Source organism: Dermochelys coriacea, chromosome 11, assembly GCF_009764565.3.
Source record: "Dermochelys coriacea isolate rDerCor1 chromosome 11, rDerCor1.pri.v4, whole genome shotgun sequence".
Classification (NCBI taxonomy): Eukaryota; Metazoa; Chordata; order Testudines; family Dermochelyidae; genus Dermochelys; species Dermochelys coriacea.
Window position 1 is genome coordinate 13,087,748 of NC_050078.2, and position 15,319 is coordinate 13,103,066.

Consider the following 15,319-nt stretch of genomic DNA (forward strand, 5'->3'; position numbering starts at 1 on the left):
TTCACAAAGGATTCATTTGTTTTACAATAGCACTTACAGATCCCAACTGAGATTGGGGCCACATTGTGCAAGGTGCTGTATATAAATATAGCAAGAGATATACCTTGTCTCAAAGAGCTCATAAATAAAGGTTGTGCCTGTGTTTTCCCACCCAATCAGGTGAAGTGTCCTGCCCAAGATCACACAGAATGGCTGAACCAGGGTTGGAAGCCAGGACTCCTGGGTCCCAATCCAATGCCCATGTGGTCTCTTACAAATTGTGATATTGTCAAAACATAACTAATCACCAACTGACTGCTTCATACAGACAGAGAGGGGAAGAGGGTGTCATCTTTTGCAGATTGTGAGCTCTTGTTATACTTTTTCTGCTAGAGGAAGAACCCTCTATTATAATATTTCTATTCCCCATGTAGATACTCAAATAACCCCCAACCTTCTCTTTGATAAGCTACATGGATTGAGTTCCTTGAGTTTACCACTGTAAAATAGCTTTTCCAATCCTTAATCATTCTCATGGTTCTTCTCAGAACATTCTCCAATGTTTGGAGCAGGGACACTCTTCCCACATGTTTATGCAGAATCTAGCATGTTGCAGTCACAGCCAGAAACAAAAGTACATAATAACCATCAAAGTCATAAGTGTATTCATGATCAGGAAGCTGGACTTTTTACAACACACCACAGTACTGACTAGTCTAAGCAGGCAATGGGCTCCACTGAACCTATGTACATTTATTTTGATCAATGCAGGAGCAAAATTGACCATAGTTTATTTAAAATGTAGTGAAATAGCTCTGTGTCTGCTAAGGCACTAGTTAAGATACTGGCTCTTGTATTTAAATGTCTGTTACGACCCTTTTTAAGATAAAATAAATTCACACTCCTTCTCAGCTACTTGGTCATTTTAAAATACTAAGGATGCATCAATACAGCTTGTGAATTTAAAACAATTATCTTTACTTCCCCTGGAGTTCAGACAAAAGAGCAACACAAAAAAGTGTGCTATGTTATCTGTGCACTATGCCACTGAACTGTTGCCTCTGGCATTCCAACCCCTTGTCTCTTTTCACTGGATCTTTCTGACTTTCACAGCACGCTCCCGAAAGCGATAATATTATGATAACTGTAGTGAGAGACAATATCTTCAATTTCTTCTGTAAAGCACCATATCCAAATGGAGGAAATCTAAACTGTTAATATTTATTCATAACACTGAGCTGCTTAGCACGCAAAGAAATACAAAGAACACGTGTGAAAATCATTTCAACTGGAAACAAAATATTAAGCAAAAACCAAAGCAAATCTGGCTGTGAAAAGAACAATACCTCTGCAGGAATGATCCATCTTGTTGTATTTAAAGTATCCACTCTTGCACTGGCAGACTGCAATGCCATCCAAGTCGGTGCATTCCGAAGTCTCTCTGTCACATTCAGGGTCCTTCTGTTTACACAATCCACCAACTACCATAAAGACGTCACCAATATCAGCTCATGTCCTTGTAAATTCACTGTTATGCACGTTGATCATCAGTTTTCCCCATATATCACCCTTAGATCAGGTAATGCTTTCCCCTATTGGTTTATTAACATTTGCTCCCTTTTGAGATAAAGCCACAGGACTGGATATGGCAGTCCCTACAACAGAGATTGGTCCAAACATGTAGGGAATGGTTGGAACCAGAACATGGATCTGAATTTTCTGCCCCTAGATCTGTGAGACATATATATCTATATCCTTTTTGTTATGTGATTGTACGATGGGGTTCTCGTCTATGATGTGGTCCCTAGCCACTGCCACAATGCAAATAATAAATAATAATATAATGAGCATGAATTAAAATCCTGCATCTGTACACTCTCTGGCTTTGGAGGGCTTATAACCTGGATGAGATTTTTGCCCATTTCTGCATTAAATACATAATGTATTTGTTAAAAGGGTCAATATTTGAACACAGATATTAGAGATAGAAAAGACCCCTACTGAGTCATGAGGTCTATCTCCTACCAACCAATATAGCATTGTTCCCTTCAATATATTCTTGGGTGCTTTGTCCAACCTAGTAATTCCTTGACAGAATTCAGCAGTCTCACAGATCTCTCCATTATGAAGTTGTACATGATATTCAGTCTAAATGTGTATGAAATCTTCAGTTAAAAAAAAAGAATTTGTACATGCTGTTCTTTTTGCCATACACAACTTGTACTTCCAGTCTAGATGATTTCTTTCAGATTAAGGGACACAAATATTAAATCCCTGTTAGAGAGAAACCAGAGTATCCTTCACTCTGTGAAGCTCTTCCAGCATAAATGCCCTCACATCTCTGCCTTCTAGCAGACAGACAGACCTCTGACATGTAAAGATGTAGTATATAGTAAGGAGAACCACAGCAGCATGCTCCACAAATACTGTTACAATTTCAGCCAAGATGTAGTTTCCCCACACTTCTGGTACAACCAAACCAAACTAGGAGAATAGAGAAAGAGAGGGGTATGGCCCACTGCTCTTAGCATAGAACCAGGAGCTAGAAACTCATGAATTTTAATCCTAGATCTAATCTTGAGTCTATGGGTATGTCTACACTGCAATTAAAAACCAGTGGCTGGCCCATGTCAGATGACTCGGGCTCCTGGGGCTTGGGCTAAGGGGCTGGTTAATTGTGGTGTAGACGTTGGGGCTCGGACTGAAGCCTGGGCTCTAGGACCCTGCGAGATTGGAGGGTCCCAGAGCTTGGGCTGCAGAACCGAGCTCGAACATCTACACCACAATTAAACAGCCCCTTAGCCCGAGATTGGCGAGCCCAAGTCAGCTGGCATGGGCCAGCCATGGTTGTCTATCTGCAGTGTAGAACACTATGTGGCCTTGGGCAAATGACTTAACCTTGCCTCATTTCCGTTCTCTTTAATATGGTAACACAGGGAAATGAGCAATTAATGTTTGTGAAGTATTCTGAAGACGAGAAGGGCTATATAAGTACAAGGTATTATTGAGTGAATTCTGCATATAGGAATGCGCTCCCCAAGACCAGTTCTCTGAGCTTTTACAGATTATGAACCAGGCTGTGCAATACATATGATTGCAGAACAAGGAAACCCCAATAACCATCTTATCACTGTAATGGACCCAAATCCTCTCCACAGGCCTAAGCAGCATGAAAATGCATCCCGTCGTCTTAATGCTGAGTCACAGAATGTGGTTGACCCAATAAAAGAATTAAGAGAACTGGAGTTACTTACTGCCTGTAAAGATTCATAACTGAACTAGAGGCCCGATCCAGCACCCTCTGCAGTCCGCAGAAAGACTTTCATTAGCTTTGCTGGGCTTTGGTTCAGGCCTGACTGAGGAGAGCTGGGTCAAGCTGGGTGAACTTGGATAATAATAAATCATTGCTACAACTTCTATGCCAATATGTTTCCCAACTGTAGCTCATAACCCTTTACCGTCCTAGCTCTTCTCGATTCCCTTCCCTTCTGAATTTGTCAGCTTGATTTTTAATACGTGTGTCAGAGAATAATTTGTGCTGTCAACAATTCTGTTTATCTTTAATGGGAAATTAGATACTAACCCTCACAAAATAAAAGAGCGGAAGAGGCCCCCGCTGGACTTGGGCTCAGCTAGCCTATCAAATCAAATGCCACCACTTTAATTGGGCTGGAGGCAGGAATTAGCAGGTGAAGAGCTCTGGCATGTGTTATGCAGGAGGTCAGACAAGATGAGCAAAATAGCCCCTGTTTGGCCTTAAAATTTATGAGAAAAGGAGTTTAAAACTCCTGAATTTCTCATTTTTATGCTTATTTAGCTTAAATGGCCAGACCAATTTTTCTTTCAGACTCAGACCCAAGGCTAAATGTTGCCAACTTTTATCTTCAAAGCAAAACATCTACAATTATGTCACAAAGCTCTGGATGTAGATTTTTTTTAAATGGAAACCTGTCTCTCAAATGTCCCTCATTTCATGGGATAGCACTCATTTTAGTCTGAAGGCTACCTGTGTTGCACACGCATTTGGGGTCCCCTCACTTGGACTGTAACATCAGTCTCATGAAACAGAGGCTACAGAAACCTATGTCCATGGAAGGAAGGAATCCCAGAACATTTTAAAGTTTCCTGCATGCGTCATGTTTTGGTTCCTAGTCACACACTGCATCCCACCGTTGGGCCTGGGCAGGTGGAGGGGTCTGTATAGAAATGTTACTCAGCCTCGAACCATTTTAATACCATTCACTTTTACCAATGGAATCTGGCACCAAGAAAAACCCAACCCCCAGCACGTACAGATTAACCATAGCAGCCAAGAAAGGCTATCATCAAATTGACTGGAAGGGCTTGTCTCACTATAAACCTCACCTTGCTGTCACCCTCCCATTTTTTAGCAGCTCTAAGCCCTGCATTCAAATCATTTTGATAGGTTCAAACCACATGGTTAGAATAAGTCTCGTATTTTTTTTAGCTGGATGGGATTCAATGCCGTACCCCAGAGAGGAAAGGACCATTCACAATTACTGTAATTCTGTGCAGCGTAATGTCTTTCACCCCTGTAACATTTTCACAAAGAGGCAGATTTCTCACACATGTGGGTAAGATAAAGCTTGACATCTGCAGTCTCTTTTTACACTGCAGGGGCTTTAAGATGACTTCCATTTAAATCAGATACATATTTGAAAGGGACTTTTCAGAAGGCCACAGTCACTTTAAGAACAAACAAACAAATAAAAGGCTGATTGTTTTCCACTTTCATTATGATCAATCCGGACGTTATTTACCTCTGTGGAGCAGCGTAAGGTTGGAGATGAACTGGCAGGTTTCAGCAGGAGTTTTGCAAGCACTAATGTAGCTTTGTACACTGCTAACAATGTCAAAGAGCGTCACGTTGGATGCTAAAGAAAAGGTGGTTTGGACTGAAACTCGGACAGAATTGGACTCCCTGCCAAAAAAAAACCTATGCATCACCATTTTGCATTTTATTTCATTGTTAATATGTCCTCGGCAGATTGCTATTAATATCAGTAATACATAGCGTGCATACAACACTTGATGTATATTGAAAAGACTGTCCAAACATTAGCTAAGTTCCCATAACAACCCTGTCTTATATTACCCCCACTTTACAGACAGGGAAAACATATACATTTAACATACCCAATTCTGTTCACAGTGGGATACAAGTAATTCACAATGAAGCCAATGAGAGGAGATACTCGTATTTTTCAGGGGCAAAGTTAGGCGTAGGGATATTAATGACCTGATTTTGAAAACAGGTGTCATTGACTTCACTGGGAACTGGGGTTGGTCAGCACTTCTGAAAAGCAGGTCATAAGTGACTTGCCTAAGGCCACAAAGAAAGTCAGTGGCAGAGTTCTACAGTGTTCCTTGCTCCCAGTTCCATAGCGAGTCCTCTTATGCCACACTGTGTCTATCTTATTATCAACTGCAAAGCTTGGATACAGAGCTGAACTTCTCCAGAGTTTTAAGCTGTTCAGATCAAGGAGGTTGGTTCTCCCCTATCCCGGAGACATACATTGTATTACATTCCTTACCTTGCAGCTTTAACTACTGAGTTGTAATAGCCAGGTAACGTTGAGAGAGACATGTTCAGCTGAAGGAAAGAATGGATATTCTATTACTGTTCGGGAATTAAACAGGGATCTCTGACCTTCGCAATAGACTCCTATTTCAATGAGACAGAGGGGCTTTGTATTGTCAACAAAGGAAGAATGAAGTCGCCATTGTGCAGCTTTGGACATGAGCAAAGTCCTATGGTTTATAAAAATGGGCATCTGCCCTGGCCCTGCTGTGCAGTGAGCACAAAGGGCAAGGACCAGCCAGCAAAGCAGTGGGGAAACAGGCCTGCATAAGGCACTATTCAGAACGACACACTTGGATGCTGCACATTATCAAAGGCGCCTCCCCCCGAATCCCATGCTCAAGGAAAGAGTCTCGGACTCAGTCATTTATTTTGATTTCTCCTAAGTCTGTTTAGTCAATATCACAGAGGCTGTCATTCCTTCTTCCTGTTGCTGTAGCTATGTCACCAGGCAAGCTGCCTTGCTTGGTGAACAGGCACAGTGAACTTTTGGGACCAAGGGCTGCTAAAAAGCTGATCTAACTTGTGCGAAGACAAGAATGAATATGTGGTAGGCAAGAGAACTATCCTTGGTATTAATGATTCACGGGCTACCTCTCCACTATGAGCTAGGAGTTTGATTCACCTGCTTGCGTACACAAACTCGCACTAGCTTGTATTGAGCTACACGAGTTTCAACAGCTGTGTAGCCACCATAGCAGCCGTGGAGGCCCGGCTTAGTTGTGCTGAGAATAAACCCGCCTGAAACTGGTGGGTATGCACTTGGCCGCCACTGCCAGGGCTACCACGGCTACACTGCTATTGATACTCGTAGCTAGCTTGCTCAGAAGAAAGGAGTATGTGTACACAAGCAGGGGAATCACAACCCTAGCTCCTAGTGTACTCAGAGCCACAGTTCTCTTTTCCAAGCAACTTCAGCACCAAGTTGGTATTTATGAGACTTGTTGCTGAAACTGGGGGAGCCCAGGATTATTGGTCCTGAGTTTGCCTCGGAACGGGAAATAAAGATCTTTATAACCCCTATGCTGGAAACTGCAGTACAACAACAAGCCACTAGGGGGAGGGCACTCAATACAAGCCTATAAGCAGCCCCAGCCTAACCAGAATGAGCTTTGCCTTAGTCTAACTCACTCAGCCTCCTTGAAGCAGGGTCTCTCCATTGAGGTATTGATGGGATGGGATGAACTAAGATTCAAAAAATGAGCAGATCTTTGAATATAATTATCACCCATCCTTATTTTCTGCCTGGGCAAGCCATCCCTCAGCCAAGAGAGAAAAAAGGAGCTAATGATTCAAGTTCCACACCTAACAAAGCCCATCAACGGGCATGAAAGAAGAGCTGAAGTTATTCTTTCTTGTCCCGTTTCTCACTGGTGAAGCTTGGCTCTCCAGGTGGGTAATCAACTGTGGTTCTGCCTTCCCAGAGATGGGCAACTTAGATTGGAATAGCAGGAATACCAACCAGTATTATTTGGCTATATGCAGTTTGTCTAATGTTACCACTATATGTACTCTTCTGCAAATGCAGCATTCTTATAATTTATTTGTATTGTGGTAGCAACCAGGAGCTCCAGTCATAGACTAGGACCCCACCGAGCTAGGTGCTGTACAAACAGAACAAAAAGACAAGTCTTGCTCCAAAGAGCTGATTCATTTTTTCTTCCCGCACAAACACAAATTCTGTCATGAAGCACTGAAATAACAGAACCATAGAATCATAGGACTGGAAGGGACCTCGAGAGGTCTTCTAGTCCAGTCCTCTGCACTCATGGCAGGACTAAGTGTTATCTAGGCCATCCCTGACAGATGTTTGTCTAACCTGTTCCTAAAAATCTCCAATGATAGAGGTTCCACAATCTCCCTAGGCAATTTATTCCAGTGCTTAACCATCCTGACTGTTAGGAAGATTTTCCTAATGTCCAACTTAAACCTCCCTTGCTGCAATTTAAGCCCATTGCTTCTTGTCCTATCCTCAGAGGTTAGGGAAAACAATTTTTCTCCCTCCTCCTTGTAACAACCTTTTATGTACTTGAAAACTGTTATGTCCCTTCTCAGTCTTCTTTTCTCCAGACTAAACAAACCCAGTTTTTTCAATCTTCCCTCATAGGTCATGTTTTCTAGACTTTTCATCATTTTTGTTGCTCTTCTCTGGACTTTCTCCTATTTGTCCATATCTTTCCTGAAATGTGGCACCCAGAACTGGACACAATACTCCAGTTGAGGCCTAATCAGTGCAAAGTAGATCAGAAGAATTATGAAGAATCATGTCTTGTTGACAACATATTTTACAGTCTTTGAGGAAAAGTCCCTAGCATCTGACATGGTCATGACATAGTAAATGACAAATGCCTGAACCAGAAATGTCATTGGTATAAAGATGAACCCATGATTTACAGTCTCTGTATCTTGTGCTTTGTTGCACAGATCATGACACTGGATGAAATCTACATGAAGCAGCATTTGTTAATGTTCTAGAGATGACACTTACCATTGTTATTATTTCATCTTCAATTCGCTGGAGTTCAGAATACTTCCCATGAGTAGTGTTCAGTTTCAGTGCAACTTGACCAATAAATGTTCTTACTAAAATTAAAAACAAAGCCTGTTAGCTACAATTCATGCAGCTTTGATACCCCAAGCTAAGATCTTATCATGTCCCATGAACTAGACAGAGTTTAGTCTGGTTGAAAACTATAGCAATGGGAAACCTTTGAATGAGTTTACCACTAATAAAGCACAGATCCCATGGGATTCTTCATAAGAGATTGTGTGCTAGCCCCGGTGTCCTAGCTAAGTTCCAGCTCAGACAGTTATATGTAATCTAACTGAATACTCCTGCAGCTTAAATTGAAGAGAGAGTTGTTCTTTTTCATTTCCTGTCTTAACCTGTTGTGCAGTGGTACTACTTGCTGTTAATCAGTCTGCATTCTGCCCAAGAGGTAACTATATTTCAGTGCTGGGTGCAATAATTCTTGTACTATATAATCTCTCTGTCTCTATAGGGACATTTATATGGTTACTCTGAAGGTCTTGATAGACTAAGATCATCTGCCTTTCTCCCCCACACCAAGTCTCTTTTTTATACTGCAATTATTTTGCTCATTCCATTTCTAATCTTCCATTCTTTGCATCATGTATCTTGATCTTGCTGGTTTGGTTTTTTTTAATTTTTCCAAATCCTTCCTATGTTGTGGTGCCCAAAATTGCATACAGGTGAAGCTGCTATAGGCTTAGAGGTGAAGCTGCTATAGGCTTAGAGAGAGCAGCACACCACACAACCTGCCATGGCCCAAATATGGAGTGCAAATGAGTGACAGAGACTCCAAAGGAGGGACACAAAAACATTGTTAATGCAGGAAACTTTAAATATTGTGGGATTCATTCCTCCAGTGTAAATAACTCTTTCTGTAACCTCAGTTACAAGAGTCTTTATTTTGGATTTGAATAACCTCAGCGTGGCTAACTCTCATGATTTTCAGGTATGATTCGCCATATTTGGTGGTTTTCTTAAAGCTTCAGCTACTGGAGGCATGTGATTAGGTGACAACCTCAGCTTTATTTTTTTAATTTTTTTTAATATAAAAGTAATTTTCTAGCACTCGTCAGTGTAGAGAAAAGCTTGAAAATGTGACCCAGGTGTAAACTTGTGATGGGGTCTACAGGCCCCACACTGAAGCTGGGCTGGGAGTGGAGCAATATTGAGCTAGGGGTGGGCCCTGCCTATGTGCACGACACTGGTAGCTCAGGGAAGTGGGGAGGGAGCTGCAAGCTCCACCAGGAAGCAAGACTAAAGCTGAGAGCTATGTCAGGAGTGGCAACAGCTTTGTGAAGGCTGCTCTAGAAGCAGGGATTTGGGTACACCCACTTTTGAGGAGATGAAAGCCCTAGAAGGGATTGCTTCAACTAGACACTGAGACACTGAAGAACGTCTGTGAAGCCAGCGACCATGCTCCAACTGGAATAGCTCCAGACTGGTAGGAAGTGACCCAGGGGAAAATATAATTTAGGGTAGCTCAATAGCTGGGCCAGATGCTAAACCCAGGGCACTGGGTCAGGACCCATTGGAATGGGAGGGCCCAGATCCCCCTACCTTGCCCACCCCCCCACACCTCTATAGTGACAGAACCTCTGTAAAAGCAAACTGAGCACGCAGAAGTGATTAAGGCTGTAGCCAGGGCCCCTCTGCGTTGACTAGGCTGGCAGAAACCATAAGACCACGAAACGACCGCTAGGACAGCTGATCATCGGACCATCCTGCTACAAACCTCAAGATTCAAAAACTAAAAGGCAAATAAAAATAATTCAAAATCTATTTCTTTTTTAAATCTTGTGGTTTTTAAGCTAATGTATTGATTATGGGGGTGCCTGACTCATGAGTTTTGAATGCTTGGGGTTGGAAATATTTAATTTTCAAAAATAGGAGAGAAGAGATGTCAAGTTTGTGTGAGATTTAGGTAACTTTGGGACTGAAATGTGTGATGCCCTTTGAGATGAGGTACAGTTTAGAGGTAGGTTTCAGAGTAGCAGCCGTGTTAGTCTGTATTTGCAAAAAGAAAAGGAGTACTTGTGGCACCTTAGAGACTAACAAATTTACTTGAGCATAAGCTTTCGTGAGCTACAGCTCACTTCATCGGATGCATTTGGTGGAAAATACAGTGGGGAGATTGATATACACACACAGAGAACATGAAACAATGGGTTTTATCATACACACCGTAAGGAGAGTGATCACTTAAGATAAGCCATCACCAGCAGCAGGGGGGGAAAAGGAGGAAAACTGCTGGAAATAGCCTACTTTGCTTGTCACCATGAAAGGTTTTCCTCCTTCCCCCCCCCCCACCCCCGCTTGAGCTTTTGCTCAAATAAATTTGTTAGTCTCTAAGGTGTCACAAGTACTCCTTTTCAGTTTAGAGGTAAAAACACTCTTGCCTACCTAGATTTATACAAGCCTGGGGGCAGAAGCTAATAACCCAAGTTGGAATTTGGTCAGAATAGCAGGGATTCTATCCCTAAATCTTTATTAAATGTCATGAGATTGTCAGTGAAAATGGGGGATCACAGCTTCAGCTTTATATCTCATCCAAAAGACAAATACAGTCGCTGATAACATTATAAAGCCTCCAATCCTTTCCCATGCCTTCAGGCTACACACAGAGGCCAGGTGCTCCTCTCACGGCAAGTTTTGTACCAGAGAAACCTCACTGACATCCCTGATTCCTGATTTACACTGGCATAATCAGAGGAGAATTAGATTCACGGTGTTTATATAATCTGCCCTTAGTCCAAAATAAAATAATTATAAATAAAATTTTAATAAATTTTCTACCCTAGCAGTCCATCTTAAAAATGCCCTTCATTAATACCTCAGGCATGATTCAATAGCACTATTTTCATATTTGTAATTCTTTCAGACCGTGGCTCACAGTAAAGTCTTGTAAAACAGTCACTTCTACAATGGGTCATGAGAAAAGCGTGAAATTCAGAGTCTTTTTGCCTATAGAGGTGATGGAACTTGGATATTGAATAACTGTGCTATATGCTAAACGAAAGCTACAAAATAAGGAAATGTTCCTACAAAGACTTACACAATTGCTTAACTTTATGCACATGATTAGTCTAACTGAAGGCAAATTTCACAATGGCCCTACTAACATGCGCCTAAGTCTTTGTAGGACTAGGATCTAAGTATTTTGTGAAATTCTTTTGGATGGTTACAATTCATTAAAAAAAAAAACCACCTGGATTTTCTCTCCTTAAAATACAAATAAACCTGTAACCATTATTTGAAATATGCTGTTTCTATAGCTTTATGAAAGTGAAGGAAATCTTTAAATATCACTGAATCCCCAGGATGTTCCACCACAAAATACATGAGACTACATGTCGGTAAAGACAATAAAAGACAATTATGCTAATAGAAACCAGCTATTGGTAGCTAAATTTTAAAGGAAAGGATTTTTCTGATTCCTGGTTTTATTTCTGTCTTAGAAGATTTTTATTTTTAACCAAGTATTTCTTTTTTTTTTTTTTTTTTTTTTTTGCAGTTCAATTCTCTTACCTAAATTGCATTTTCCTTTTTCTAGCTGGTATCCAAGAGGACATTTGCAGACATAGGAGCCGTGAGTATTATTACATGTGGCCAGAGCTGGGCATGGATTAGAAAGACATTCATCCACATCTGAAACAAGGGAGAAAACAGAACAGCTGTTTTACAAGAATTCATTTAAAGAATGAATTACAAGAAATCATTGGCAGTAGAACTAGAAGACCCTCTGCGTATTGCTGTACGACTCATTGCATCATTACCACTTATTATTATTTATCGTGTTCTTGATCATCCTACCGAAGCTGAGTGAATAAATGCAAAAAGCTTTCCCATTCTCATTGTTTTTCTGACTTTGCTTCAGCCCCGGTGAATAATAATGCCTAGCTCTTATCAATCACTTTTAATCAGTAGATCTCAAAGTGCCTTATAAAGGATGTCCCCATTATTCCCACTAACACACAAAAAGGTGAAGGAACTTGCCCAAGGTCACCCAACAGGCTAGTGGCAGAACCAGAACCCAGGTCTTCTGGTACTCTAGCCACTGGGGTCATGGCCTGTTTCTACAAACTGCTATCACTCAGGCAATGCAGACTGATTTCTTTGATGTTGCTTGAATTGTCACCAATATAAGATGGAGGAGCCATTGGCTGCAATATTGTCCTTTACCTTCCCTGCAGTCTTCTCCTTGCCAGGCTGGTGAACACTTGCACTGATATTTGCCCATAACACCATTAATAACGCATTTTCCATCATGCAAACAAGGGTTTGTGGAGCAGATATTGACTGTGAAATAAGACATTTGGGGGATTAATTCCTGGCTTGACTAGCATGACTGTAGTTTTGTCTAGTTGCTATGCATGCCATACAACTGAACATTCAAATTCTTAGGGGAAAAAGCATTGGATTCTCACCCCCTTTTAAAAAGAACACCCTCTTTTCTGCCATGTCTGGAAATGCTCTTCATGATGCATGTGTTCTTCTCATTAGCAGGAAGATAAATTATGCACATGTCCAAGTGCAGAACCTAGCCAGAAGGGCTGGCTCCTTTGTTGATTACACAGGATTGCAAGACAAGCTAGGGGGCACACGTCACTCGGATCTGGTTTCTGGTTATTATGGAGCAATGTCATTCTCGAAGGCTGTAAGAATGGTTTTACAGTTAAAGCACAGGAGTCAGGAACTCCCGTGTGCTGTTGCTGGCTCCGCTGCAGACTTACGGTGTGGCCGCAAACAGGTCACGGAGACCCACGCATTTCAAAAACGGCCACTGACTTCTGGTGTCCAGCCTGAGACAAACTGATTTTTCAGAATTGCTGAGCGCTCACCCTGGTGACATCTCCCGAGCGGAGTTATAAGTGTTCGGCATCTCTGACAAGCAGGGCCAGTAGCCAGGGGGGGAAGCGGCTGGGGGGGAAGCGGCCGCTCCCCCTAAGCACAAGTGGCGCCTTTTTGATTTATAGGTGCCTTTTTTTATTTTTACTCACCCGGCGGCGCTCCGGCTTCTCAGCGGCGGGGGCCTTCACGCGCTCCGGCTCCTCGGCGGCGGGGGCCTTCACGCGCTCCGGCTCCTCGGCGGCACTTCAGCAGCAGGGGCCTTCAGTGCCGCTGAGGACCCAGAGCCCCACCCAGTGAATACAAGTGGGTAGCACCTGTTTTTTATGTCTGCTGCCCCTGTTCGCTCCACCTAGCTACGCCACTGAGCAGGGCTAATGTGTCAAGCAGGGCACCCAAAATTAAGTAACCAAAAGGTACTTCTCTGTATTTCAGTTTTCCTGTTGTAATATGGGGAGGAAACCGACTACCAAAAACAGCCTGTGGGCGGGAGGAGGCATGGAATTGCATGGACACTTTTAAGTCTTCAGACCTTATTTTTTTAAATATGAATTTGTCAACATTTTGAAACCTGATGGCGGAAGTAATTGTGAAAACACGGAAAAATTTTCCCCCCCTTTTTTTTTTTAAATGTCAAGATTTGGAATACTGTTAAAAATCGTGAAATTCAAAAAATTTTGACCAGCTCTAACAGTGATGAGATAGGCATGGGACTCCACCCTGCAACTCATATTCAGTCAGTATTCCCACCGAAATCAATGGGATTGCTTGCATGAGAAAGGCAAGCAGAACTGAGCTATTAATTCCTTAACGTTTTTAAAGCAGCTTGGAAGGCACTACAAAAATACAGAGCGTTATTAAATCCATAGTACAAAGTGTTAATCCAGGTCACTAAAAGGATTTCCTCTTTACAGTAAATGGCAGAACCTGACTTTTTAAAAAAGAATAAAGTAACAAAACATTAATCACTCAATAAAAAGAGGCTATATTAAACTAGATTCTCATGTAAAATGCATTAACCTATGTCACTATTCTCAATATAATACTTATATACTTAAATACAATCTGTAATAAAAATATTCAGTCACAGAGTTCAGTCCTGTAAACACTTATTACTGGCTGTAGTACTTTCTACTTTATGTAGTCCTACGGATGTTAAAGGGGTGACCAAAGTCAGTAAACACTACACTGTGTAGCAAATGTTTTCAGCCCCAGGGGCTTTAATTATGGATTATATCTCCATTCTGATAAAAACTTTACTGAATATATTTAATTGAGACAATAAGGAGACTAGACTAACTGACACCCTTGGGTTTTTGTATGCAAAGTCCTTCACACACTCCTCCCAGTGTACTGATGACCTAGCCACAGCTACCTTTCCCCCACCCCCTTAGTCCCTTAAGGATAAGTACTTGAGTCACCATTCCAATTCACTCCTAGAAAGAGTTTTCCCTTAGCCAAGTGTGAAGATGCCTGCTTCTGCCAAATTATGTATTCTTGTTTTATGAAGTGGAGTTTTTGCCAAAGTTTCTGCTTCTAATATCAATAAGGTTTCATGTTCTTAACACATAATGGGCTACGACAAAAGGCAAAACTGGAACTTGTGCTTAACGCTTTTCCCTACTTTTCTTCAAAATATAAATTTAATAATGGCTGTGGCAATAGACTCAGCAAGGATACAGAATGTGGCCTAGACTTTCGCTAACAAGAGAAGTGACAATGCAAAATAATGCACATTGGAAAACATAATACTAACTATACACACAAAATGATGGGGTCTAAAGGAGCTGTTACCACTCAAGAAAGAGATCTTGGAGTCATTGTGGATAATTCTCTGAAAACGTCTGTTCAGCGTGCAGCAGCAGTCAAAAAAAGCTAACAGAATGTTAGGAACCATTAGGAAAGGGACAGATAAGAAGTCAGTAATCCAGGGTACGCCCAGACCGTGAATACTGTGTGAAGTTCTGGTTCCCCTATCTCAAAAACAGATATATTAGAACTGGGAAAAGTACAGAGAAGGGCAACAAAAATGGTTAGGAGTATGGAACAGCTTCCATATGAGGAAAGATTACAAAGACTGGGAGTGTCCATCTTAGAAAAGAGACAACTGAGGTGGGGGTATGATGGAAGCTTATACAATCATGAATAGTGTGGAAGAAGTGAATAGGGAAGTGTTATTTATTCCTTCACATAACACAAGAACCAAGGCTCAGCCGATGAAATTAATAAGCAACAAATTTAAAACTAACATAAGTAAGTCCTTGTTCACACAACACATAGTCAATTTATGGATCTTGGTGCCAGTGGATGTTGTGAAGGCCAAAAGTATAACTGGGTTCAAAAAAGAATTCATGGAGAAT

The 15,319-nt window shown here is 41.5% G+C and overlaps 1 protein-coding gene across 9 annotated transcripts in view; it reads right to left on the bottom strand.

Annotated features, from left to right (window-relative positions):
• The window catches only part of HEG1 (heart development protein with EGF like domains 1), an 86,283-nt gene that overhangs the window by 16,525 nt on the left and 54,439 nt on the right, over nt 1-15,319 (bottom strand). For 7 of the 9 annotated variants that reach the window (XM_043504957.1, XM_043504960.1, XM_043504958.1 and 4 more), the window contains 6 exons: nt 12,294-12,410; nt 11,640-11,759; nt 8,070-8,164; nt 5,535-5,593; nt 4,761-4,921; nt 1,326-1,460 (listed from right to left, as the gene is read on the bottom strand). In XM_043504957.1, coding sequence (XP_043360892.1) covers nt 1,326-1,460; nt 4,761-4,921; nt 5,535-5,593; nt 8,070-8,164; nt 11,640-11,759; nt 12,294-12,410 — 687 coding nt within the window. The remainder of the gene's footprint in view (nt 1-1,325; nt 1,461-4,760; nt 4,922-5,534; nt 5,594-8,069; nt 8,165-11,639; nt 11,760-12,293; nt 12,411-15,319) is intronic. The other 2 variants (XR_006277882.1, XM_038420893.2) reach the window with 2 other exon arrangements.